Source organism: Ammospiza caudacuta, chromosome 11, assembly GCF_027887145.1.
Source record: "Ammospiza caudacuta isolate bAmmCau1 chromosome 11, bAmmCau1.pri, whole genome shotgun sequence".
Taxonomy (NCBI): Eukaryota; Metazoa; Chordata; class Aves; order Passeriformes; family Passerellidae; genus Ammospiza; species Ammospiza caudacuta.
Window position 1 is genome coordinate 6,770,865 of NC_080603.1, and position 24,700 is coordinate 6,795,564.

Here is a 24,700-nt window from a genome sequence, read left to right on the forward strand (position 1 = left end):
CATTATAGCTGATGCTTGTACTAGCAATGTTTTAAATATTTAGCTTCCTCTTCCTGCTCCTGAATCAATCTGCCTCTCTCTGAGTTAGAGAGGGTTTAGTCTGTGGAGATCAGAGCAGTCCACCCTGCTGGAAAGTGAGTCAAACATTCAGCAGAGAGATCTGAACTCCCCTGGCCATGCCCATCCCTCAGTGTCCTTTGGAAATTATTAATATTCACGTTTGTTCTGGTGATTTGGGTGATTCACAGCTGGTCTGCTTTCAAACTGCACTGGGGTGTGTGCAGGAGCCACCAGTGACTGTTCCTCTCATCTTGGCCACTCTAAAATAATTTATGTGCCACTTGTCCTCCAGACTGGCCTTGCTATGAGCACATCCACTTATTTCAGGTTCTTACCTGCTCACAGCTGGGGAGAAGGCTTGAATTCACCTCTCCCTTTTTTCCCACAGCTCTAGCAAACAGTTTTCCCTGGGTTTAGTGCCTAAACTGCAGCACTTTCACCTCCCATATATCCTTTTAGAAGATAAATGATCATACTGAAAAAAATGCCCTGTGCCAAATGCTTAAAAGAGTAATTTATTAGCAAATCCTCTACAAACTGGTTTGAGCAGGGGGGGATGCATTTCTAGAGGATGATCAGAAATTTGGCATTTCCCTAAAAATGGGAATTGTCTGTGTCCAGGGATGGCCCTGAGCTCCACATCCACATCTGCACTCCAGGACTGGAGCTGGAACAGGGAGGTTTTGACAAGGAATTTTATACACACTCATGGCATGCTCATTTAAAAAATGCAGAAGGGACTCTGCATGCTGGAAGGGAGGAGCAGAAAATAAAAAGGACATCAGCAGCATGTTGGACCCAAAAGAATACACAGGATCTTTGCTGCTGGCATGTCACAGTCATCCAAGTGCAGAAGATACAAAAAGTGACCTTTCCTTTATTCTTTTAGACCTGTGTGAAGTTTCATTTCCAGAGTTCTCCCAAAGGTTTATTCTGAACCTCCTGCATAGTTTCCTTTGCAATGGACTTGATTTCTCTGTGCAAGTCTTCAATGCTCTTTGAAGCATCCACTGTCTGTTTCCAAGACAACAAAAATACAGGACAGATAACAGAGAACACAGAAATCAGAAAAACCTTGCTGTTAACATCTGCTTACCCCCCATTACTCAATGTTATTCTTCCAGAGTAGTGAAATGAGCTAATTACACCTCCTCTCTGCAGTTTCTGGAGAAATCAAAATAGGTAGGAATAGACATTTCAGAAGTAGAAGTGAGGATGGGTGAAGGTAAACAGAAGGAGCTGCTGCTGGATGTTTTTTGGTGGCAGTGTCTGGGGTGTGTGACAGAGGCAGGTAAGCTGGGGATTCATCCCAGGTCTCCTGGAACAGGGAATTGCCCTTTCTGCCACATCTCACAGTGCCCTTGGCTGGTCCCCAATGGGTCCAACTGAGCAAAGTGGGAAGGGGCAGCACAGGGATGTGACAGGCAAAATCTGGGAGCTCTCACTAAAGACCCCCATCCCAGTCCATGACAAACCCATTAGAGTTAATGCTCACCTTCCAGTTGAGGCTCTTGTCCTCCATGAGGCAATAGAAGCACTGAAGAACTTTCTCTTGGAAGGAGCTGGTCTCATAACGTTCCTGTCCAAAGTTGCCTCGTTCTGCTGCTGCTTCTGGGTTTAACTGGAGGAACAGGATCAGGTCTGGCTTTGGGAGCCCAACATCAGGCTGTTTGCACCAGTCCAGGCCAAAGTTCTGCCCCAAGCAAGGACAAGAGAGTGTGAGGTGAGACACAGAGACAGGACAGCAGCAGGTTGGCTGGAGAGTGAGGTGGGGAAGGAACAGCCCAGGATGGCAGGGATTGCAACCCTGCCAACACCAAAACTCAGCACAGGCTGTGAACTGCACAGGTGATAGCCCAGCTGAGCATGTGGGAATTCAGCCCTGCTCATTTGGGGCTGAGCAAGTTTTGTCAGGTGTTCAGCACCTTCTGTGCCTATTTAAGTTGGAGAGAGTGAAATCTTTTCATGCCTCTGCTGCAGATCCCATCTGAGCTCCACCAAGGCACCTTCTGAGCCTCCACACAGCCTTTACCACTCCAGAACTTGCTGAGTCCAGAAGAAAGCTGCTCCCAAACACAAACACCACACAGCTGCAATGCAGATCTCTCTGAGCCCATGGAGGCTCCTTCCCAATACTCACCTCCCCAGGAATTTCAGCCCAGACACAACAGATGCAGTTTGCCAGCTTTTGCATTTTGCTGACAGGTTTGAAGAGTTTCACCAGGGCATCCATGAATGAATCCATGATGTTGGTGAGACTACAGAGTCCACTTACTGCTCATCCACATCTTAAATCCCTCTAAGAGAGCTGGCACATCTGCCCTCCAGTTTCTCCCCAGATGTTCTGTATCCTGGTAAATGGGTATTTTTGGCATGTATGTGCAGTGGGTTTTTCAATGCCATGAGGGGATAAGAGGAGCTGAAAGTGCCACAACATTTTGGGTGTGAGATCTGGCAGCCAGCAGACTTCTGTGTTAGGTATGGGCATCAACATCTCCCCTTCTCCTGGGAATGATTCTTGAGTGAAAAACATGCCAAACTCCAGCTTTTAAGAAGCAGAGGAGGCCCATTCCAGCAGCAAAGGATGCCATCCCTGTTCCCAAGGGTGGCATCCACATAGCTGAGACCTCCAGGTCACCAGCTACATCCAAAGAAATGCAGACACTTTAAGCACCCTTTTTCCCCCACAAGAAAGCAGCAGGGCATTCCTTGCTGTGCCCATGTGGATTTGGGATCATTATTTTGGGGTGATCAGCTTGTGTTACACATCCTGGCTCTTAATTTGGGGCTTTTGCAGACACCCAATTAGCACCTAAATGCTTCAATGCATCTGTCTCAATGTCCAGGAAAGCAGGAGGGTGGGAGAAGATGCAGGTGAGGGTGCAGGGCTTGGGGGCCCAGGATCTCATCAATCCTTCCAGGAAGCAGAAAAGGCTTGGGCAGGAATGAATGCAGGTCACAGCTGGTGCTGCAGGCATGGCTGGAGCTTCTGTGGCCACTCCTAGAGGATTGGTGGCTGCTCAGCAGGAACAGGACACTTCTGAGGGAGTGGGACAAGTGTCTGTGCAGAATGGCTCCAAGGGAGGCTGACAGAGCTGACTTTTCTGAAAGCCAAAAGGCACAAGGGGGAATTCCCAAGATATTGAGAAGAAATTCTTTCCTGTGAGGGTGCTGAACTGGTTCAGCCTCAGCTGCCCAATGTTGTAATCCAGTACAGCACAGGAGTTGGAAATATGGCACCAATGATTCCAAAAAAACCCCAAACTGTGGGATCTGATCTAAGATTACAGGGGCAGGGTTAGATGGGATATTGAGAAGAAATTTTTCACTGTGAGGGTGGGCAGGCACCTCAGGGTGTCCAGAGAAGCTGTGGATGCCCCTGGATCCCTGGGAGTTTCCAAGGCCAGGCTGGACAGGGCTTGGAGCAACCTGGGATGGTGGAAGGTGTCCCTGCCCATGGCAAGGACAAGTGGGAAATTCAGGCTAAATGAAGAAAACCACTTTTACTCTGAAGGTGAGCAGAGAAAGGAATGGATCCACATCCCTGAAGATACTCAGACCTTGGCTGGATGTAGGCCCAAGAGGCTTGCTTCTGTCAGCCCTGCTGGAGGCTGAATTCCACAGGTCCCTTCTAATGCATGTGGTTCTGTTCCACAAACTGATGGGCCAGCAGCCTGAGCAAGTACACAGAGTCTTTAATAAACTTCCAGAATCATTCTCCAGAGTCACACAGGTCAGCTTCCAGTCCAGAGTTACAAAAAGTCACCAAATGAGTTTTTCTGTTTGGTGTGGGGGTGCGTGGGGCCATGTTGAAATCTGAGCTGACCCTTCCACCCCTCACCTCCCAGAGGAATGGCCCCTGGGCCATCCACACCAACAGCCTGGTGCAAGAGAGGGGCAGGGGCTGCTGCAGGTGTCACTCACCCCTTTGGCACTCGTGAAGGCCACTCCAGAGAAGGCATATCTGTCAACCACCACCGTGATGCCCTGCTGCAGCTTCTCCTTCATCATCGGTCTGGAACCATGGGGGAGATAAAATAACAGAGCTGCACTCCTCTGTGGTGACAGGAATGGAAGGAGCTCAGCTAAAACTCCAAAATATCTCATCATTAAGGGAGGTCAGCTGTGATGCAGGTGAAGAGCTGTTTGTATTCCCCACCAGGCACTGACCAAACACTCTTTTTCATGACACCCAAACTCAGGGTGCCAGCACTGGGCACTGCTCTAGGCAGCTCCAGGGATTCCAAGCAAGATCACAAATTAATTATATTGACATGGACAGCTCGGTCCTCTTCCCTTTGTAGGTGGTACAGCAGATTTTGTGATCAGCTCTGCCACCTTTATTTATGACACTTCTTCTTAGAGCTCACTTGTGTGTCTTCTACTGCCACTACAGCAGAGCCAGCAAAGCTTTTCTGCAAAATGAGAACATTTTGGAATCTGTATTTCTAGGTAAAAACAACAGCCAACAGTGATTTCCCCATGTCCATACACAGGCTCTGTGACTAAAGCAAGGACAGCCAGTCATGGCTGAACACAGCCTTTGGCTCCAGGGGAAATTTGGGCACAATTCCTTAAGCCCTGTCACCCACAGGGGCTGCCTGGCAAAGCAGGGCACCTTCAGGAAAGAGAATAAATTCACAGCCTGAACTGGTTCAGTCTCAGCTGCCCAATGTTTTAATCCAGCACAGGAGTTGGAAATATGGCACCAATGATTCCAAAAAAACCCCAAACTGTGGGATCTGATCTAAGATTACAGGGGCAGGGTTAGATGAGATATTGAGAAGAAATTTTTCACTGTGAGGGTGGGCAGGCACCTCAGGGTGCCCAGAGAAGCTGTGGCTGCCCCTGGATCCCTGGCAGTGTCCAAGGCCAGGCTGGACAGGGCTTGGAGCAACCTGGAACAGTGGAAGGTGTCCCTGCCCAAGCCAGGGTGGCACTGGATGGGCTTTAAGGTCCCTTCCAACCCAAACCATTTTGTCATTAAATCTGAGCCCTTAAGACCCCATTTCCAGCCTGTTCCTCTGTCTCAACAGGATCACATTCTTGTATTTCTGTGCCCCCTGCCAGCTCAAACCCCATGGGACCCCACCCCAGCCCTTTTCCTTTCCCAAGTGAGCAGACACCACGTTACACGTGCTCCCAGCGGTTGGCAGAGAAGAGCAGGTGGATGGTGTGGTCCTCCAGGTTCTTCTCCCTGCCCAGGTAGGAGCTGATCAGCTGCCCAATCTCTGTCGTTCTGTCTGCAGGAAACACAGAACATGCAAAGGCTGTCCTGAACTGCTCTTCCCAGAGGGGTGTCTGTCTGTCTGGGGGTCTGTCTGTCAGGGGTGGGAGGCTGGTAAGAGCAGGGAAGCGTCTGTCTGTGTGTCATGGATGGGATGAGGTCAGTCCATCCATGGTGGGGATCTGTCTGTCAGGGGTGGGAGGCTGGTTTGAGCAGGGCAGGGTCAGTCTGTCTGTCAGGATGGGCTGAGATCAGTCTGTCTGTCTGTTCATCAGAAGTGGCAGGAGGTCTGTCCAGAGTGAGGGGGATGTTTATTTGCCACAGTGGGAGAATGTCAGTCCATAAAGGGCTGGATCTACCTGCCTGTGACAGGCTGGGGGGGAAGAGCTCGGTCCACCCAGGATGAGAGTCTGTCCGTCTGTCTGTCCGGGACGGGAGGAGTCTATCCACCCTAGTCTGTCTGTCTGTCCGGGACGGGTCTATCCACCCGGGGGTCTGTCTGTCGGAGGGAGGCGGTCTGTCCGTCCAGGGTGGGAGGGCTCTATCGCTCAGAGCAGGGCGGTCCCTCCGTTCAAACGCGGGCCCGCCCAGAGCTCGGGCGCGCCGGGAGATCCTCCGGCCGGTTCCCCGCCCGTTCCCTCCTCACCAGCGTACCCGGGAAGCGGAGCAGGTCGGCGGGGTGCCCGGCCTCCCTGAGGGCCTCCACGAGCCGCCGGCCCTGCGTGCTCTTCCCGGCGCGATCCACGCCCTCCAGCGCGATCAGCGCCCCGCGCCGCGCCGCCATCGCCGCCCGCCGGCCCCGCCCCTTCCGCCCCGCCCGCCAATCGCCGCCCGCCCCGCCCCTCATGAATATGCAGCGCCCCCGGCGGCGGCGGCCAATGGGAGGCGGGCGGGCCGTGAATACGGGATGAGGCCGCGGGCCTTGTCATGCGGGCCCGGCGGGCGGCGGGGAGCGGCGCGCGGGCCGCAAGATGGCGACTGCCATGTACCTGGAGCACTACCTGGACAGTGAGCGCGGGGCGGGGGCGGCGGAGGGGCCGGGACGGGGAACGGGGCGGGGGCGGCGGGATCGGGGCGGGGGCGGCGGCGGCGGCAGCGGCAGCGCGGGAATTAAAACTGCGCCATGGGCAGCGCGGGGGAGTGGGGGGGGGGGGGGGGGGGGGGGGGGGCGGCACGGGATTGCGTCATCAGCCGGCGTCGGGTTACGTCAGCGGTGTGCGCTGGGGAGTGGGAGTGAAGCCATGGCGGCTCTGGGGGTCTGCGGGGTGGGGGTTTCGCTCCTTCCCCTTGGGATCCTGCTCCCGTCCCCTCCCTGTGCTCGGGGCCCCGCTCACGCCCCTTTGCTCTGCTCACGGCCCCGCTGCCCCCTCGGCTGGGCCGTGGTTCTGGGTGGTTCCAACACTCAAAGCCTACTGAGGTGAGCGGGCACTCACGGTGCGTGAATCCCAGGCTGGGTTTGGTTTGGTTTAGAACTCATCTCGTTGCAGCCCCTGCCATGGACAGGGACACCTTTCATCGGCAAGGTTGCTCAGAGAATTAAGAAGCGTTTTTATTGTAGGTATTGAGAATCTGCCGTGCGAGCTGCAGAGGAACTTCCAGCTGATGCGGGAGCTGGATCAGAGGACAGAAGGTACGTGCAGGTGTTCCGGCAGGCAGAGCCGGGAGAGCCCCCTGGAGGCCGGGCTTTAGAGGTTATGGCTGTTCCTTCTCTCAGGCTCAGTGCTCTTCAGGGTTTGCCTCTCTCCTGTGAGGATCCAGCTCACATGGCACGACTTGATTTTGTTTACAGTTAACATTCGTAGCTCTGTGATCACTCTACTCAGTGGCCTTCCTTCCACTTGTTTCCATATCTTACAAGTTCTAGACTCCTGTGTGCCTTACAGGGTGATTTTTCTTCCTTTTTGAAGCTTTTGTTGGTATCTGTCTGCACGTTAATTATTTTAACTTGGAACCATCAGAGCAGTAAGTGATGGCCCAACTAGTAAAATGTTCTGAAACTTGTGAACCCACAGGTTCAGTTCATGATCTTAACTGTGAATTAACTGTAAATCAACTTCTGAATTAGCTGTAGAACGCTCAAGAAAGCAGAATCACAGCACAAGTGGAAAAGAATGAACACCTTTAGCTTAACTGGGTTTGTTTTTAAAAAAGAAAATGCATTAAGGAATTGAGGGGAGCATAACAGCTGTCAGGAAGGGTCTCCTAAATGGAAATAGAAAAGCAAAAATGCCTGTTGTTTTTTTTTTTCCAGACAAGAAAGCAGAGATTGACAGCCTGGCAGCAGCTTACATTGAGTCTGTGAAGAACATGGTACCTGAGGAGAGGGTGGAGCACCTGAGGAAGATCCAGAGTGCCTACAGCAAGTGCAAGGAGTACAGTGATGACAAAGTGCAGCTGGCCATGCAGACCTATGAGATGGTGAGCCATGGAAAAATGGGCATCCTCTGGAATGCTGCACGTGGAGATGCTTCACAGTGTCAGCTTACCCTCACTTTTTCTTTTTTTCTGACCTACATTTACTATCAAAACAAATTATTAGTCCTTTTTATGTTTCTCTCTGTTGCCATTCCCAAAAGACTTTCTCCTTTGGCACCAGGTTTCTCTTTTGCTGAAGAATTAGTGAGATTATCCCCCTTGGAGGTGGCTTTATCAGCAGTACTCCTCTGCTGTGTGATAATGCCAGCAAATTTACCCCACTCCCTCCTCCCCAGCAGCTCTCTGTCACTGATAATTTATGTGGCACACACTTAGTTAAAAGCAAATTGGGTTTTTTTTTTAAGCCAACTGCTGTGCTGTGTTGTGGAGGAACAGCAGGAATTCTGCTCTGTTGCCTTGGTTTATTGGACATCTAAATTTCCTCTGTGGACCTTGGGAGAAAACCCCATTCCTTAAGATGCATCCCATTTCTTAAGATGCATCTTTCCACTTTTTTTTTTTTCCTTCTGTCCATTGAATAATTCTCATCTCCACTTATTTTACCCCCTGGATGAAATTTGAGTGAGGGGAATCATTTTGACTGTATTAAGTGTTTGTTGTCCAGCTTGCAGAGATGCTTGGGGTTTTGCTGCAGCTGCAGTAGGTGTTTGGCTGCTATCAAACACTGCAAAAAAGGGAATGATGTCCCAGGATATCAATGCCCTGGATAACTAATGAACTCATTTAATGACAAACTATTGCAGCAGCACAATTAACAAATTGCCAGTCAGTTTGGGGGAGATGACTTGAAATCCCTGTTCTGAAAGTCACTTTATTGCAGCCAGAGTAGTACCAGGTACTTAATTAGTGTGTGTTGAGTTGATATTGAGGATAGCCACCCTCTGTCTGTGTTTATTATTAAACTTTGATTCACATGACAGTGGATACCATGGGAAAAACCCAAACTGCTCAGCTTGACACATTTCAAGAACTACCTTTCAATTTTGAAAATTGCAGGGACAAAACCAATTTTTTTAGTATCTCTCATCTTGTTTTGTTCTGAAAATCATTAGTTTGAGTTGCTTTAACTCTCTGTTGCCTCCCTTCTTCCTTTCTGCCTGCTTGTGGAGGGGTTGGATCCTTGTGCTTTTCCTCCTCGTTTCCTCTGTGTGTGCCATTTCCCTTTCCCCACCCCATACCCCTTTCCTGCCTCGCTCTGCCCCACCACACTGCTCCTGCTGATAACAGCCGAGTTTGAGCCCTTCCTGTTTTTGTCTGGGGCTCTTTTTTTTCTGCTTTTGGGTGTTTCTGTGCAGTTCAGTTTGTGGTTTCCTCTCGGGGCAGGTGGATAAGCACATCCGCCGGCTGGATGCGGACCTGGCGCGCTTTGAAGCTGATCTCAAAGATAAACTGGAAGGCAGCGACTTTGAAACCCCTGCATCCAGGAGCCTGAAAAGTGGGTGAATTTTACACAGTTGGGAACCTTTTTCAGCACACAGTATCAAAGCAGGAAAGCTGAGATGTAAAATAAGCTGTTATTTGTGGAGGAAGGAAAGAAATGTGTTGTTCTGTTTGTTTTTAATGCTCTTAGAGTGGGCAAGAGATGAAGAGAAATGTGGTGCTGGGATCAAATTTACTGGCACTGTTTCATCCTGAGCTTGTTACTGGTTCTAAAGAGGGTGCTGTGCCAAAACTGCACTGCTGTGACAGTCTTAGCTTTGGGAGAAATTAGGAATTAAAAGATGATTTAAAATTAAAAGCAGCAGCGCAGCTTTATGCCTTTGAACAATGAAATAAGGGGTAGGAGCAAGAAGGTGGAGATAAAAGTTATGTTAGTTATTGAGTAATCTATTAACTGTGTTTAAAATACACTGAGATGAAAAAAACCACTGCATGTCTAATCAAGTGTGATGCTGTTTATGACATGCTTTATTGCCAAAACTACAAGCACAAGAGCTTGGTGCTCAGTTGTTATTAATTTGGTGTACTTGTGGCTTAAAATGCATTTCAGGCAGCATATTCAATTACATATATAATAAGGATTACTCAGTTGCATATTAAATAGGGATTTCATGCATCAAAAGAGCAGCTGGGGATGTTTCTGCCACTCAGATAAAGTGATGGGGTTGTTTTTCCTTTCTAGAGGGACGAAGTCAGAAAGACAAAAGAAGCTCTCGTGGTCGAGGCAGGAGAACATCTGAAGAAGATACACCAAAGAAAAAGAAGCTCAAAGGAGGGTAAGGCAGAGCCAGGCACAGCTCCAGGGCCCTGGGCTTGACACTTGATGAATTTTCCACAGGCTCATATTACCCTGTTTATGAGTCATGTCCAGATGGTGAGCAGTGTTAAGAGTGTTCTGGTCTTACTCCATTTCATTAATGTCCTGCTTAGGACAGGCCAGCATTGTTAATTAACTCCTTGGTTGGCATGTGGAAGCTCAGCATGCTTGGAACACTCTGACTGGAAGGACAAGATCAGTCTCCTGTTGCTGTTGGCAAGCTGAGAGAAAATAGCTTTGATTTTTGTCACAGGGCTATTTTTAACAGTTGCTTGTGGTTGTGATGGTAAAAGAAATTCACTTGGCCATCAGGACAGAAACTGATGTTGTGCTGCTGTTCTAGAAATCTTGGAGAATTTTGGGGGGTTGTTTTCACAGACTTGTGTCCTGGGTAGCCTTGAATAATCTGATTTTGAGAGGCAAGGAGGAAAGCTTGTCCCCTCTCTGAGATGGGATTTATATTATAGGGGCTTGGTTTATTATGATATTTTCAGGTGCCAGGAAACTAAAAGTAGTTTCTATGCTCTGCTACAGGCATGTCAGCACATCCCTGTCAGGGTAAGAGAGTTCACTCATACCTGACAATGAGAAAAAAATCTATATTGAAACAGGTTGGGAAAAACCCCAAACAGATTATTGTACCCACAGCCAGGAGTGATCTGTATGGTAATTTTGTTACTTTACTCATGACAGCTACAAATCCCTCTCTTAATTCTTTCCTGTCATGCTGTGTTTGATCCAACCTACCTTATGATTTTAATTATGGATTGTGGTAATGTAAAACAAACTCTAAAACAGGCCCAGTGTGGTTTAGGGAAGATACTGCAAAACACTGATTTTCCCAAGTAGGATTTACATCTTGAAAACATCAAATCCCAGAATGGTTTGGGTTTGGAGGGGCCTTAAAGACCATCCCATTCCATCTCCTGCAGTAGGCAGGGACACCTTCCACTAACCTGGGTTGTTCCAAGTCTGGCCAGGAGCATTTCATGAATAGGGAGGCGCAGCTTTTCCAGGCACCCTGTGCCAGGGCTTCCCTCCCCTCCCAGGGAAGAATTTCCTCCCAGTATCCCCATCTAACCCTGCCCTCTGGCAGTGGGGAGCCATGCCCTTGTAACACAGTGCTGTCTGCAGTTGAGAAGTGTTTTGTCCTGACTCTGTCCTTGCCCACAGGTCTGAGTTTGCTGACACCATCCTGTCAGTGCATCCCTCAGATGTCCTGGACATGCCAGTGGATCCCAACGAGCCCACCTACTGCCTGTGTCACCAGGTGTCCTATGGAGAGATGATTGGCTGTGACAACCCAGATGTAAGCACTTGAGAAATTAGTGACTTTCAGGTGTTTGTTGCCTCCCAACCCTGTACAGTCCAAGGAGGGGGTTCTTGCTCAGTTAGCTCAGTCCTTGCTCACTAAGCTCATACCAAATGATGGCAATGTTTGTGAGCCACTAACAATCTCCTCTGTGGGTTTTTCCTTTCTCTCTTGCAGTGCCCAATCGAGTGGTTCCACTTTGCATGTGTGGACCTGACCACCAAACCAAAAGGGAAATGGTGAGTGTGACAGCATTCAGCTTTGGGGTCTTTATCAGGCTGCAGTTTGCTTCAGCAAGAATTAAAACCCTCCTGTGACCCAGACAGTTTGCATCCTCTGTGATTGGGGATTAATTTGAGGGTAGAAGATACAAGATTAACCTTCTTGTTAAAATCTATTTCTACAGAAGTTTTAGGTACTGATGGGAGCAAAACTGCCTGATAAACAGAGCAGGTTTTGACCTGAGGCTTGTATACACAGGGACATGTTTCATTTGAGGTTTGCATTGTCACTGCTTGTGGCTGTGCCTAAAACAGACCCAGGTGCCTCTTTGTTTCACTTCTGGAGGCAAATTTTGAAGACTTGTCAGGATTTTACTATGTGCTTATCTTGGAAAGGATTGTGGGGTTGTTACTTTTATCTAATGGACCGTTTTAATCAAATTAACAAATTGCCTGTCAGAAATAGGCTTAATTGTGCCCAAATGTTAAAAACAATTCTCAGTCTCTGTGCTGTTAATTTCAGGAGCTAATTGCTGCCTCTTTTTTTTTTCCTACAGGTTTTGTCCTCGTTGTGTTCAGGAAAGAAAGAAAAAGAAGTAAGGAGTAGAGGGGGATACAGCGCCGAGGCAAGAAGAATTTAATATATTCCTTCATTCATGTTGCAATATTACCTTTGATTCTTTTTTGTTAGTCTATCCTCCATCTTTTTCTGGTATGATATTTAATTATCCAGTGGCCAGTTGAAATTCCTGTTCTTTCCTAAGACAATGACTTTGGGAGGGAGTCCCAAATCCCTTTGCCACGGAGATTTTATTTATGTTAGTCTTGCACAATAATACTGAGGGAGGGTGTTGCCTTTTCTGGCTGTTTCCATTTCCCTGAAGATTCTTGGAGTACATCACTGTGAAGATGAAACCTGCAGTATTCTTGGAGAGAGAGAGAAAGTTGGATTTATTCACCAAATAAGATGAAGGCCTGAATTGCTAGCTGTGATTGCCTGTGTGGCCCATGGGTAAATCAGGAAATCAGGTTTTAGGGAAAGGCTCCATGAGGATATTTATTTGTTCCCATGATGGTGTGGCTCTGCTGTTGAAGAAGGCCATCAGGAATGTTCTGTTAGAACTTCTTGTCTTTTTTTTTTAATTGGCCACATTTGCATGTTCTTGACTTGTCTAGCTGCCTTTCAGATGATGAATGTGAATCCTTGCATTAGCACAGTGTTAGTGGCTGTAGCAGAAGAGAGAGAGGAAATCAGGAGCTGGAAAGCAAAAATCTGTGTTTTCCTTCCTCTGAGATACAGAGGTTGAGGGAAGAGCAAAGTCTTGTTTTTGTATCTGTCTCCTGCATCATGAGGCTTCCCTGCCTTCAATGAAAGATGTAGTGGGGAAAGTATTCCAGGTTTCCTTCCTGCTGGTGAAAGGAGGAAAAAAAAAAGCCCCAAACTCCTGAACTTTGCTGGCTCTGGTGCCCAGTGGGTGTTGGTGGCAGCTCTTTGCAGGGCTGTGTGCTGCTTTCCGTACCAGTCTGCAGGAGCTCTTGGTACAGGCTGCTTGAAAGGCACCAAGAAACTCCCAGATAAATTTTTCTTCTGCTGAAAAAACAGCACAGAAGGTTAAAAACACTTCTACTCAGATTCTGGCACCTGCTTTCAAAAGAAAGAAGGCTTTTCCTGTTACACTGAGCCTCTTACTCGTGTTTTGCAGTGAAGGAAAGTAGAACACAGCTCCTGCCACCTCTCCTTCCCTCTTTGTGGGGCTTTGTGCCTGCTGCTGATGTAGAAGAAATTTCTCAGTTGTGAGGCAGCTTTTCCATGAACATTGATTTATGGCAGGAAAAAGAGATGGATTTTGGGCAAAAATCCTTGTCTTCAGGGTGCTGTCATTTCCAGTGTGGTGTTGCAGGTGTCTTTACTGCATTGTATCACAGAGAGATGAAATTCCTGCAGTTCTGTGCATGAAAATGCACATTTTTGATACACATTTGTCATTTCTCCCTCAGAGTAGCACATGGAAATTATTAAGCCAGAGTGTTGGATGGAATGAGGAGGAGCAGCAGTCACACAAACCTGGGGTTCAGTGAGCCCTCTTCTTCTTCTTCGTGCCTCTTCATGAGAGCAAATTTGTGGTACCTCATGAGCCAGCCTGTAATCTTTCCCCTCCCACACAATGGTATTGCAGGCAGCTTCTCTTCCTGGATTTCCTAAGCTTTGTTATTGCTGTGGATTAAGCATTTGATTGGAAACAATCTCAAAATTTCACTCTGGAGATCTTGCAGGAAATGTGCCATGAGGGAAGGGAGCAGCTCTGGGTGAGCCAGTGTGGAGATGACTTCCCTCAGCTCTAAAATTCTGGTCAGGTAGGATAAAAAAACCCACATTTTTAGAAGTATTTTTGGGGTTTTGAAGAGCATTTTCCACTTGAACCAGCAAAGCAAAAAGGAAAACAAGCTCTGGAAGGTAGAGCCCTTAAAAGGAAGAATAATTTGCTAGGAATGATGAATAGTGTGAGGTACAATATTCTGTTCTTTACAACACCTGTGATGTGTAAAGCATCTGAGATCTGATACCAGCAATAAACTCTCCCACTGGGAACATGCCAGTTCAGGGCTTGGATGGGCTCAGGAGCATCTCCTGCCCTTTTACACCTGATTGTAGAGAATTTTTACAACTCCTTGTAGACAGAAATACCAGCAGCCTTCATTTTTGCTTACTAAAAGATTGAAACCTTCTGACTTTTGAATGTACAGTGTTAAAATATTTCCTACAAAAGGAATACCCCACTAAACATTACCCCCCAAAAAAAAACCCCACAAAGGAGGGGGGGGGCCCAGCTTTACTGCAGCTCATCCAAACTGGAGGTCCGTACCGACTTTCACCCAATTCCCGAAAAAAAAAAATTAAGGAATGTAAAGTTTAAAAGAAAAAAAATGTATATCTGTATTTTTGAATCTTGGAGATGTTGGATTATATTATAAATAAAGTATTTTTGGGAATAAATGTGTTATTTTTGGCGGGAATGAGTGTGAGGGGGGTGCTGTTGCAACCTCCGGCCGCCAGGGGGCGATGCCGCCCGCGCGCGCTGAGCGCGTTCGCGCTCATCGCGGCGGGCGGCAGCGCCCCCTGGCGGCTGGGAGTGAGGCGCGTCCCCGCCGCCGAGCGTCCTTGGAATCTCCCGTTTTACCGGGCTAATTCTGAATTTTCCTTCCCGGTCCGCGCTAAACCACGCTGGGGAGGCTGCGTGTCGCGGTGGGAGTAGCGGAAGAGCCTCGCTTGCCCTCAGTGCCGCGCTGCCCTCACGGAGCGGAGCCGCGGGTTTTGCCATGGCTGCCGCAGCCGTGTGGCGCCGCGGGGCCGCCTGGCTGAGGAGCTGCCGAGCGAACCGGGAGCTCCCCGGTGTGCCCCGGGCCAGGGGCTGTGCTGGCTCCCGGGAGGTGGTGCCGACCTGCGAGCGGTACGCGGTGCGCAGGCTGCCCTTTGCTCGGCTGGCGGATGGCGATGTGGCGTTCTTCGAGCGCCTCATGCCCGGCAGGGTCATCACCGGCGAGGAGGAGGTGAAGCCATTTAATGTGGACTGGCTGAAGTCGGTGCGAGGTAAGCGAGCTGCGGGGTGAAACCTCCTCCGTGCCTCTGTTAATTAAGGAGTTTGCTAAAGGAAAGCTTATCTTTATTGATGGCGGATCGTATCTGTACAGGCCGTAGAGTTGGAAGGGAGCCATGAGAATTATGGAGTCCACACACACTCCGACAATCGCACCCTGTGCTTAAGAGTGTTATCCATATGCTCCTGGAGCTGTGGCAGCCCTGGGGCCGTGCCCATTCCCTGGGGAGCCTTCTCTGGAGGAAGAACCTTTCCCTGATATCCACCCTAACCCTTTCCTGACACTGCTCCAGCTCTTCCCTCGGTCCTGTCACTGGTCACCAGAGAGCAGATGAGTGCCTGCGCATCCAAAATGAGTTTTTCTCATAAATTGATTCCATTAAGAATTACCTGATAGCTGGTAAACTTAAAGGCTTTCTCAAAAATAAAAAAAAAAAAAAATCGAAACCCTCTAACTTAATAATTAATTTTTCCTGAGACAAGTTGATTCAGCCAACAGTTTTGACTGAACCTCAGAAAAGAATATGAAAGCTTTTGGGAGACTTTATTGCAGCCTTTCAGTACTTTAAGGGGATTTATTAAAAGGAGGGAGGGAGACTTTTTATATGGGCCTGGAGTGGCAGGACAAGGGGGAATGGCTTTCCACTGCCAGAGGGCAGGGCTGGCTGGGATATTGAGAAGAAATTCTTCTCTGTGAGGGTGCTGAGGCCCTGGCACAGGGTGCCCAGAGCAGCTGGCGCTGCCCCTGGAAGTGCCCAAGGCCAGGCTGGACAGGGCTTGGAGCAACCTGGAATAGTGGAAGGTGTCCCTGCCCATGGAATGATATAAACTTGTAGGTCCCTCCCAACCCAAATCATCCTGTGATTCCAAATCAAGCATTGTGAATTCTCTCTTGCTTCTCTCAAAGATTTCATGAGAATTTAAATAATTTCCCATTGCCTCCAGTGGCAGCCAAGTCTACCTAATACATGCATAGTTTTTTGCAGGGCTTAAAGGGAAAGGCTGCTGTTGAAATATCTGTTATCAAAGTGGTTGAAATGCCTAACAGTGGAGGGAACATTGTTATTTCCCACCTCATCTTTTCCCCCCTGTTTCTTTCTGACCTCTGCAGAGCCACAGCTTGCCTTGAGAGTCCCTTGCTTTCATTGCAGGCTGCAGCCAGCTGGTGTTGAAGCCCCAGACAACGGCCGAGGTGTCTCAGATTCTCAGGTAACACACACCTTTTCTGCTGGGCTTGGGTTGACTCAGGGATGATCCAGCACCTGAAGGGAGCTTGTAGGTGTTCAGACATCAATTCCTTAAGTTGCTGAGTTAGTTTTCTTCATGACTTTTCTGCTCTGATAAATGGCTAAAATTAGAAATTAGAAAAGAGCAGTTTTGTGAAAGATTCAGGAGGGTCTGTTTGAAAAGATGAAGAAGGTTAGGGCAGAGCCAGGCAGTTTGAAGGTCTGTTTTACCCTCACTGGTGTGAGCACAGCCCTGGTTGGGCAGTGCTGTGCCAGGTCACTGCTTGGCTGAGGAGCTGACAGCTGCAGGAACGTGCTCCTGGCTCTGTTAGAACAGGATGCAGAGCACAGGGAAGGCAGGCAGGGCTGCTCAAGGAGCTCTGGTGCCATGGGCTCTGTGCCATCCCTTGTGCAGGAGCTGCAGTGAGCTCAGAGGGATGTGCTGGGTGCTGCTTGGCAGGGATGTGGCAGGTGCCGAGGCACAGGTGCACATTTTGTCGCCTGCAGGGTATAATTTCTTGGGATGAGGAGGGCAGCATGTCTGAAAGCACTGCCAGAGGATGGCTGGGGAGCCCAAGCTGTTAAAACAGACTGCTGTAGAAACATAAGCAGTGCTTTCCAGGCAGATGTGTGCCAGATGTGTAGATCCACAGGGCCCTAACCTCAGGTGTTGGTTCTTTTCTCAGCCCTGGGCTGAGTTCAGACAGGAGCTGCTCTTTCTCACTTTGCCATTGAAACTCTCTCCTTCCATCAATTTCATTTTTCTGTGAAATGCTGCTTAATTTTAAGGAGTGCTGTCACAACAGTCAACATTCACGTAGAGGTGAAACTTCTCTGACAGACTGATTATGGCTTTTAAATGCATAAAACTTCAGAAACCTTTTTCTTTCCAGGTACTGCCATGAGAGGAACCTGGCAGTGAACCCTCAGGGGGGCAACACAGGCCTTGTTGGGGGCAGTGTTCCTGTCTTTGATGAGATCATTCTCTCCACTGCTCTCATGAACCAGATCATCAGCTTTGACAAGGTGTCTGGTAAATATTCCAGGGATGTGAAGCACACAAATGAGCCCCAGGCCACAAAGCAGGCATTTTCCTGGGAACAGGTAGCAGCAGGATCAGCAGGGTTCAGCCCAGCAGCTTCATAAGGAGGTTTGTTTGGATTTGGGGGTTCAGGCTGGTGTGAGAATCTCTGTTCAAAGAGGGAGAACAACAGGCAGAGATGCATTTAATGTGCCTGTGTTTTACCAGTCCAGAGTTGTGGGTGATGAGATATTGAGACAATAGCAAAACTCCCTGAGGCTTGAGGAAGGGGCAGTTCCCTGGATCATGCACAGATTTGTGCATTTAAACTGAATCCCAGGAAGTTTTGAAGAAAGTGGTGGCTGTATCTGCTCAAACTGCTCCTGCTTCTTGAGGAAGCACCTTCTTCTTGGCCATCAGCTTGTAGCATGGTGTTTGTGTTGCAGGAATCCTTGTGTGCCAGGCAGGCTGTGTGCTGGAGAGGCTCAGTGAGTACCTGGAGGAGCAGGGGTTCATCATGCCCCTGGACCTGGGAGCCAAGGGCAGCTGCCACATCGGGGGGAACGTGGCCACCAACGCCGGCGGCTTGCGGCTGCTGAGGTACGGCTCTCTGCGAGGGACCGTGCTGGGCCTGCAAGTGGTAAGGCGAGTACCTGGCAGCTCCCTTCTTGTGTGATCCTCTGCTGTGCTGCTTCCTGCTCCTCTAACTGTCCAGCACACTGCCACGTTCCTCTCCAGGCTCCCACTCTTTTCCTTGGTGGGCTCTTCTGAGAAGGGCCAGCACATCTTCATGCTTGTAGCATGTTATTGCTGCTGCAGTTTCCAGTTTCTGACTTCCAGTGCTTGCTGACAGAGGTGGTGTTAGGCGGTTTTCTGATCCAGACAAGTGAAAAGAAGGTAGGGAAGGGTTGGAGCATCCCAGGTTATCTGCATGGAGTTGGTTCCTCTGGAACACTCTGCTAAATCCGTCCTGCATCACTCTCTCCTAGTGGCTGCTCTAAATCCACTCTAAATCCAAGAGTGGCTGCTCTTGGATTTTAATAGAATCATAGGATCACAAACTGGTTTGTGTTGGATGGGACTTTGAGGATTACCTTAGGGTTTAAAGCCCACCCCATAACAGAGCTGTCTGCTTTGGGTTCATTTGGCTGCTGGTTGCCCTAGAGTCTCTGCTGCTCCTCAGCTGCTCCTGTCCTGCTGGCAAGTGCGTTGGGATGTAAAGGCTGGATTAGGAGTTATGAAAGTTTTTATGGCTGGGGACAAAATTTGGGCAGGGAACAAAAGCATGGCTTTGTTTTACTGTGAAGACTAGAAAGGAGAGCATTTGTCTGAGGTCAGTTTGGCTCTAATGTGAAAATAGCCTTTAATAACCTGTCTAGGAGATACTCAGCCTTAATTTAAGTGGCAGAGGGTTTACTTCATTCTGCTTAACTGTTCACTGTTTCAAGTAGCTTTCCTTGTTTCTGCTGGATAGTGGGAGCTAGGGCTGCAGAGAATGGCTGGTCTTCTCCACCATTAGTAAGAAAAGCAAAGCAAAGTGGATCTCCTGTTATTACTTGTCCTGATGGAAGGAAAGAAATAGGAGGGAAATACCTACTCTATCCTGCTTGGGTAGGTCATAGACAGGGGAAGAGCTGGGAATGGAGGAGCAGTGTGGGAATGGGCTGCAGCTCAAGGGGAGTGACATTTCCCATCACTTGGTGATAAGTTCATTCCCAAAGGCAGCAGTTTCCTATCAGGTGCTCTGACTGGGCCCCTGTTCCCACAGGTGCTGGCTGATGGCTCAGCTCTGGACTGCCTGACCTCTCTGCGCAAAGATAACACGGGCTATGACCTCAAGCAGCTCTTCATCGGATCCGAGGGCACCTTGGGAGTTATCACTGCTGTCTCCATCCTCTGTCCTCAGAGGCCTAAGGCTGTGAATGTGGCATTCCTAGGTAGAAGCTGATATGAATGATTTCACACCTGAATTCAAAGGCTGGGAGTAGGGATAGAGAGGGGAAAGCATTGCTCAGCCTGCTGAGCTGCACTGCCAGCATCAACTGGTTTCTGGGAAATAATGTAGGACTCTGTGCTGAAATACCTGTGCAGGTATTTAATATCTGTTGAAATATCTGCAAGGGCAGGTTGTTCTGTAAGGAAAGTGGAGCCAGGAGCTTAGCAGGGTGAGCAGGCAGGCAGGACAGTCCCCTCACTGGTGAGGGAGGGCCTTGGCCTGACAGACTCAGGAGATGAGCAGGACAAAACTGTGACAGCAGGCAGAGGCAGCCACCATCCAGGAGTCAGGTGAGTGACCAGGTGATGAGGCAAGGCTGAGAAATCACATCTGCAGGTCAGGCTCTGGATCAGTATGTGGCCAGGCTGCTTAAAAGCTGCTTCTGGATGTCCCTCAGCAGGTCCAGAATTCTTTGTGGGGAACCTTCACTGAGGTTGTTTTACTTCTCAGAAACCTGCAGAGGGTTTGGGGTGGTGTCTGTTTTTTTGGTCCTGATTGCTGTTTGTTCTGTCTGAAGGGTGTCAGAGTTTTGCCAAGGTTCTGGAAACATTCACAACCTGCAGAGCCATGCTGGGTGAGATCCTGTCTGCCTACGAGTTCATGGATGAGAAGTGCATGGAACTGGTTGAGACACACCTCAAGCTGTCCAGCCCAGTGGCAGGTACCAGTGATATTCACACTGCAGAAAGGGGCAGGGAATCCCCTTCTTGGGGATTTTTAGACTACTTTTAAACACTTCTAAAAAGTGACTCATTTTAAAAAGTTGACTCACTGACTTTTTAAAAGGTTGGTGATTGTGTGGGCGTCCCTCATAATTTTCGTATCTAGTATATCAATTCCAAACACCTTTTATCTTTTAAGATGAGACTTTTTACTTGTATTTGTCCTCACAAAACTGCTAGCTTTCTGGGAAGTGGTTGCTTAATAAATGATCTAGCATGTCAGTGAAGTGCTCTCTCTGGCACCAGGGAGTCTGGGCACATAACATGTGGGGAAAGTTCCAAAATCTGCCCTGAATTCTTCTGTTTTGCCCCAGGGCATCTACTTATTTTGTTTACTCTCATTCTCAGACAGCCCTTTTTATGTTTTAATTGAAACTTCGGGCTCCAACTCAACTCATGATGAAGAAAAATTGCACAACTTCCTAGAGCAGGCCATGGCTTCTGGTTTGGTCACTGATGGAACTGTGGCAACGGACAAGAAGAAAATAAAGGCAAGTCAGTGTTTCCTGTCCTACAAATCTCTTTGGGTGGATTTGTGTTTTATATAGGGAGGTGTTCTTGGTGTATGCATGGAACCCAAGAGCTAACTGGATTTCTGTGATCCCTCATTGCTCAGGTGCTGTGGAGCCTGCGGGAGAGGATCACCGAGGCCCTCACTCACGAGGGTTACGTGTACAAGTACGACATCTCCCTGCCTGTGGGGAAGCTCTATGACCTTGTCACTGACATGAGGGCTCGGCTGGGCCAGAGTGCCAAAAACGTGGTGGGCTATGGCCACTTGGGTAAGTGGGGGTGTGTTGGATTTGCAGGGAATGCCCTGAGGAAGGCAGGAATGATAAGTCTGACTCCATGTTCTCAGAAGGCTCATTTATCACTTTATCATACTATATTATATTAAAGAATACTATACTGTACTGTACTATACTATACTAATACTATACTATACTATAGAATACAGAAAGGATACCTACACAATCCTAAAAAGATAATAATGAAAACTCGTGACTCTTTCCAGAGTCCTGACACAGCTTGGCCAATGAGTCAAACCAACTCACACCAGAATCCAATGAAACAATCACCTGTGGTAAACAATCTCCAAACTCATTCTACATGAGCAAAACAGAGGAGAAGCAAATGAGATAAGAATTGTTTTCCTTTTCTCTAATGCTTCTCAGCTTCCCAGGAGAAAAATCCTGGGCAAAGGGATTTTGTCAGAGAATGTGAATGCCACAGGGGTGCTGGGAAAGGAGGTGATGGCCCCTCTATGCTGTGGGTGAGAGGCTTAAATTGAGGGCTGTGGAAGAGGAAGGTGCATCAGGGTATTTGAATTTCACTGCTTTCAGATTGTTTTCCATATACTGATGGCAGGTTGCTGGCCAGTGAGCCATGGAACTGGTCATCTGTATCTTCTTGCTGTGTACTTTCTATTTAAATATGTGATTTGTTCAATTGGACCATCAATTTGGTTGATGAACTTAGACACATTTGGCAGATGACCACTTTATTGTCCAAAGTGATTCATCCTACTGGAAATCAGTTTTTTTGTGAGTTTTTTATATCTCTCCAACAGAGAGTGATAATGATAAATGCACAGAAAGGCTGATAGATTCATCAGCTTGCTGGGAAACAAATCGGATTTTACAAGCAGGTAAACTGGGCATTTAGGAGAGCTGTTCTCTTACAAAAAAACACCATGGAACACTGTTGAGCACACTTGATTAGGGATCATTTGAAAGACACGTTGCATAACAAAGGCTTCCTGTTGGTAGCTCTTTGAAGACTAAGCTGTGTGCAGTGAGGGTTTGCTAGGATGCAGGAGGAGGATGAGCAAGTTGTATTTTTCTTTGTGTGTTTTGTCTTTTGGAGTACCCAGCAGCTCTGTGCTTAATCAAATACTGTCACACACGGTGGCAAAAGGAGAAATTGTTCTGCTTTCTTTGTTTCTATTGACACAGTGCCAAAGCACATTTAGAGCATTGCACAAACATAATAGGGAGAGAAAAAGTGATGAAGGACCCTGTTAAAATCTAATAATCATTATGAAATGCCATTGGGCAAGTCTTTGTCATTGCATCACGGTGGTGGCACTAACGTTAATGCAGCACAGTGGGAATTTGAAAATCACAAAAGTTGGAGTTTGAAAGTAGCTTAACTCAGAACCTTTCCTCAAATATTGCACTTGGAGCATGGAAAAGCAAAGATCCTATTTGAATTATTTGTGCACGGAGAGGCTGACGTTTGTAGGACAGTGAGCTTGTCCTTTTTGCACTGCTTGCAGACTAACAAAGGCCCTGTTGTTTGAGAACAGGAATGAGTATCCATTGCAGGGCCACCAGGTTTTTCTCCCAGACCCAGCTGTGCAATATTTTCTTCCAGGAGATGGGAACTTGCACTTGAACATCACTGCAGAGTCCTACAGCCATTCCCTGCTGGAGGCCATCGAGCCCTTCGTATACGAGTGGACTGCGAGGTGCAGTGGGAGCATCAGTGCAGAGCACGGGCTGGGCTTCAAGAAGAGGCACTTCATTCACTACAGCAAACCCCACGAGGCAGTGCTGCTCATGCAGCAGTTCAAAGCCATACTGGACCCCAAAGGGATCCTCAACCCCTACAAGACTCTGCCCTCAGCTCCTGACAGGAGCACGTGCTGAGGAGGCAGCAGAGCAGCTCCAGCTCTGCACCTGCACTTGGGCCATAAGCACTCTGGATCAGCAAGAATATGGAGTGGGATTTTGATTTTTTGATTTTGTTAGTGGGATGGAACAAGTAAAGGAATGGGGTTGCTCTTGCTGAAGAACACGCTGCTGGGTTTCCTCTTAGTCTGAACACTGAAACCAAACACTGTGTGTATGTATGAGTGTTCCAACTCTCTGTCCCCTTGGATTTGCTTTGATTTATCAGTGACAGCAGCCAAAGGAGGCATTTTCTCACTTGGCTGTGCAAGTGAAGCATCAGAGACACAGGAGAGCCTGTGGATGTAAATCTTCCAAGTGAAGGTGTTGCTTTTCCTGTCTTGGTTTGAACAGACAGGTGTCTGCTAAGGAAGGCAGGAGCCTCCCCTGAAATGGAAAATGTAAACCCCTCCCTCTGAATTATTATGATTTTGAAATTAAGATGCTCTCAGGCAAAGTTATGGGAATAGGAACAACAGTTCTTTACTAGGAAAATTAAAATAAAAATGCTATAATACAAACAAAACCATTGACAGAGTCAGAGCAGTCCCTGCCCCCTGTGTGCCAGGGCGGTGTCCCAGCCCCATGCCAGGGGGGCTCAGCCCTCCTGCAGTGCCAGCTGTGGCTCTGCTGCAGCAGGGATCCTGCACAAGGGGGGAGTTTTCCTCTGCAGCTCCAGGGCTGCTGCAGATGGGCCTGGGCTCCCTCTGGCCATGCAGGGCAGCAGAAAGCTGCTCCTCTGGCAGTGCAGGGGGCAAAGGCTGCTGTGCTGTGCCAGGCTCAGATTGGATCCAGGCAGGAATGCTTGGCTCCTCCCCTGGGCGGAGCATCTCCCCATGGGATGCTGGCATTGGATCAGCCCTGCAGGGACACGCAGTGGCCATGGACAGCAGAGATCTCCTGCAGGGAGCGTTGGCTGGGGGAGAGATAAAATAAACTGCCAATTAACAGAGAAAAACTGCCCTGCCTTTAACAGATGGTAATTTAATACACACCCAGCTAAACCTGAGACACTTCCTCACTTGTTTTATCTAATACACTTGTCCCAAAGCCCACAACAACATCTGGCCATGGCCTCTTTAGTGGTGCCGCCTCCAGGCTGTCTCAAATAAGCGTCAGTGTTGTCCCATGTACAGGTTTGCAGTGCTGGAAGGACTGGCCAGAGAGGAGAGGATGCTGGAGACCCAGCTTCTGGATTTGCTCTCACATAGAGGTGTAAAATTATCCCTCCCAACCTGGCTGGATAATACCTGGGATAACCTGGAGTGATAAACCCACCAGAAGGATGGGTTTGGAGCAACCTGGTCTAGTGGAAGGTGTCCCTGCCCATAGCAGAGAAGTAGAATGGGATGGGCTTTCAGGTCCTTTCCAACCCAAACCACTCTGTGACTCTGTGCTGGGATGAGAGGCCTTGCAGAGGGCTCTGCACAGAATTGCTGAGTCCAAGTGTGGGTTCTGCACTCAGGGGGGAGCAAGGCTGAGCACGAGGCTGAGCTGGGAGAGGAGAGGCTGGGGAGCAGCCCTGGAAGGGTCTGGGGGTGCTGGGGCAGCAGCTGAGCAGGAACCATGGCCAGGAGGGCAGGTGGCATCCTGGGGACACCGACACAGGAGAGGGCATGGCCTGGCTGTGCTCAGCTCTGGGCAGCCTCACCCAGAGAGCTCCAGGGTCAGAGATGGGAGAACGGGCTTGAGTGTGCCCAGAGGAGGAGAACCAGGCTGGGAGGTGTGACCTGGGAGGGGGCTGAGGGCTCTGGGTTGGTCTGATTTAGAGAGAAGGAGGCTGAGGGCTCTGGGTTTGTCTGATTTAGAGAGAAGGAGGCTGAGGGCTCTGGGTTGGTCTGATTTAGAGAGAAGGAGGCTGAGGGCTCTGGGTTGGTCTGATTTGAGAGGAGGCTGAGGGCTCTGGGTTGGTCTGATTTGAGAGAAGGAGGCTGAGGGCTCTGGGTTGGTCTGA

At 48.8% G+C, this 24,700-nt stretch overlaps 3 protein-coding genes across 5 annotated transcripts; 2 read left to right on the top strand and 1 right to left on the bottom strand.

Annotated features, from left to right (window-relative positions):
- Positions 1 to 322: 322 nt before the first annotated feature.
- Positions 323 to 6,087, bottom strand: DTYMK (deoxythymidylate kinase). Its single transcript, XM_058811909.1, has 5 exons — positions 5,942 to 6,087; positions 5,195 to 5,303; positions 3,985 to 4,075; positions 1,556 to 1,753; positions 323 to 1,074 (listed from the first exon to the last, which is right to left on the bottom strand). Exons 1-5 carry the CDS (start codon positions 6,069 to 6,071, stop codon positions 964 to 966), a joined length of 639 nt encoding a protein of 212 aa, XP_058667892.1. The 5' UTR covers positions 6,072 to 6,087; the 3' UTR covers positions 323 to 963.
- A 25-nt stretch (positions 6,088 to 6,112) lies between these two features.
- Positions 6,113 to 14,496, top strand: ING5 (inhibitor of growth family member 5). Of its 3 annotated transcripts, none has more exons than XM_058811906.1 (8): positions 6,113 to 6,295; positions 6,846 to 6,917; positions 7,539 to 7,705; positions 9,047 to 9,158; positions 9,846 to 9,939; positions 11,154 to 11,289; positions 11,470 to 11,531; positions 12,071 to 14,496. In XM_058811906.1, exons 1-8 carry the CDS (start codon positions 6,259 to 6,261, stop codon positions 12,111 to 12,113), a joined length of 723 nt encoding a protein of 240 aa, XP_058667889.1. In that variant the 5' UTR covers positions 6,113 to 6,258; the 3' UTR covers positions 12,114 to 14,496. The 3 variants fall into 3 exon arrangements, with proteins under 3 accessions (XP_058667889.1, XP_058667890.1, XP_058667891.1); XM_058811907.1 differs by lacking the exon at positions 6,113 to 6,295 and adding an exon at positions 6,554 to 6,704; XM_058811908.1 differs by lacking the exon at positions 6,113 to 6,295 and adding an exon at positions 6,582 to 6,721.
- A 182-nt stretch (positions 14,497 to 14,678) lies between these two features.
- Positions 14,679 to 23,459, top strand: D2HGDH (D-2-hydroxyglutarate dehydrogenase). The gene is made up of 9 exons (XM_058812362.1): positions 14,679 to 15,102; positions 16,261 to 16,318; positions 17,229 to 17,368; positions 17,803 to 17,996; positions 19,125 to 19,293; positions 19,870 to 20,013; positions 20,423 to 20,565; positions 20,691 to 20,856; positions 22,451 to 23,459. The coding sequence occupies exons 1-9, from the start codon at positions 14,832 to 14,834 to the stop codon at positions 22,723 to 22,725; spliced, it is 1,560 nt and encodes a 519-aa protein (XP_058668345.1). The 5' UTR covers positions 14,679 to 14,831; the 3' UTR covers positions 22,726 to 23,459.
- The last annotated feature ends 1,241 nt before the right edge of the window (positions 23,460 to 24,700 follow it).

Bases quoted from the DNA above. Each gene is read 5' to 3' on its own strand.
- DTYMK (XM_058811909.1), bottom strand. From the start codon at position 6,071: ATGGCGGCGCGGCGCGGGGCGCTGATCGCGCTGGAGGGCGTGGATCGC. The intron at 1,754-3,984 runs GTGAGTGACACC...TGCTTGGGGCAG, and splicing joins CCTTCACGAGTGCCAAAGGG to AACTTTGGCCTGGACTGGTG. The intron at 1,075-1,555 runs GTGAGCATTAAC...TCTTGGAAACAG, and splicing joins ACAAGAGCCTCAACTGGAAG to ACAGTGGATGCTTCAAAGAG.
- ING5 (XM_058811906.1), top strand. From the start codon at position 6,259: ATGGCGACTGCCATGTACCTGGAGCACTACCTGGACA. The intron at 6,918-7,538 runs GTACGTGCAGGT...TTTTTTTTCCAG, and splicing joins GCTGGATCAGAGGACAGAAG to ACAAGAAAGCAGAGATTGAC. The intron at 9,940-11,153 runs GTAAGGCAGAGC...CCTTGCCCACAG, and splicing joins AAAAAGAAGCTCAAAGGAGG to GTCTGAGTTTGCTGACACCA.
- D2HGDH (XM_058812362.1), top strand. From the start codon at position 14,832: ATGGCTGCCGCAGCCGTGTGGCGCCGCGGGGCCGCCTGGCTGAGGAGC. The intron at 17,369-17,802 runs GTAAATATTCCA...TTTGTGTTGCAG, and splicing joins CAGCTTTGACAAGGTGTCTG to GAATCCTTGTGTGCCAGGCA. The intron at 20,014-20,422 runs GTACCAGTGATA...TCTCATTCTCAG, and splicing joins GCTGTCCAGCCCAGTGGCAG to ACAGCCCTTTTTATGTTTTA.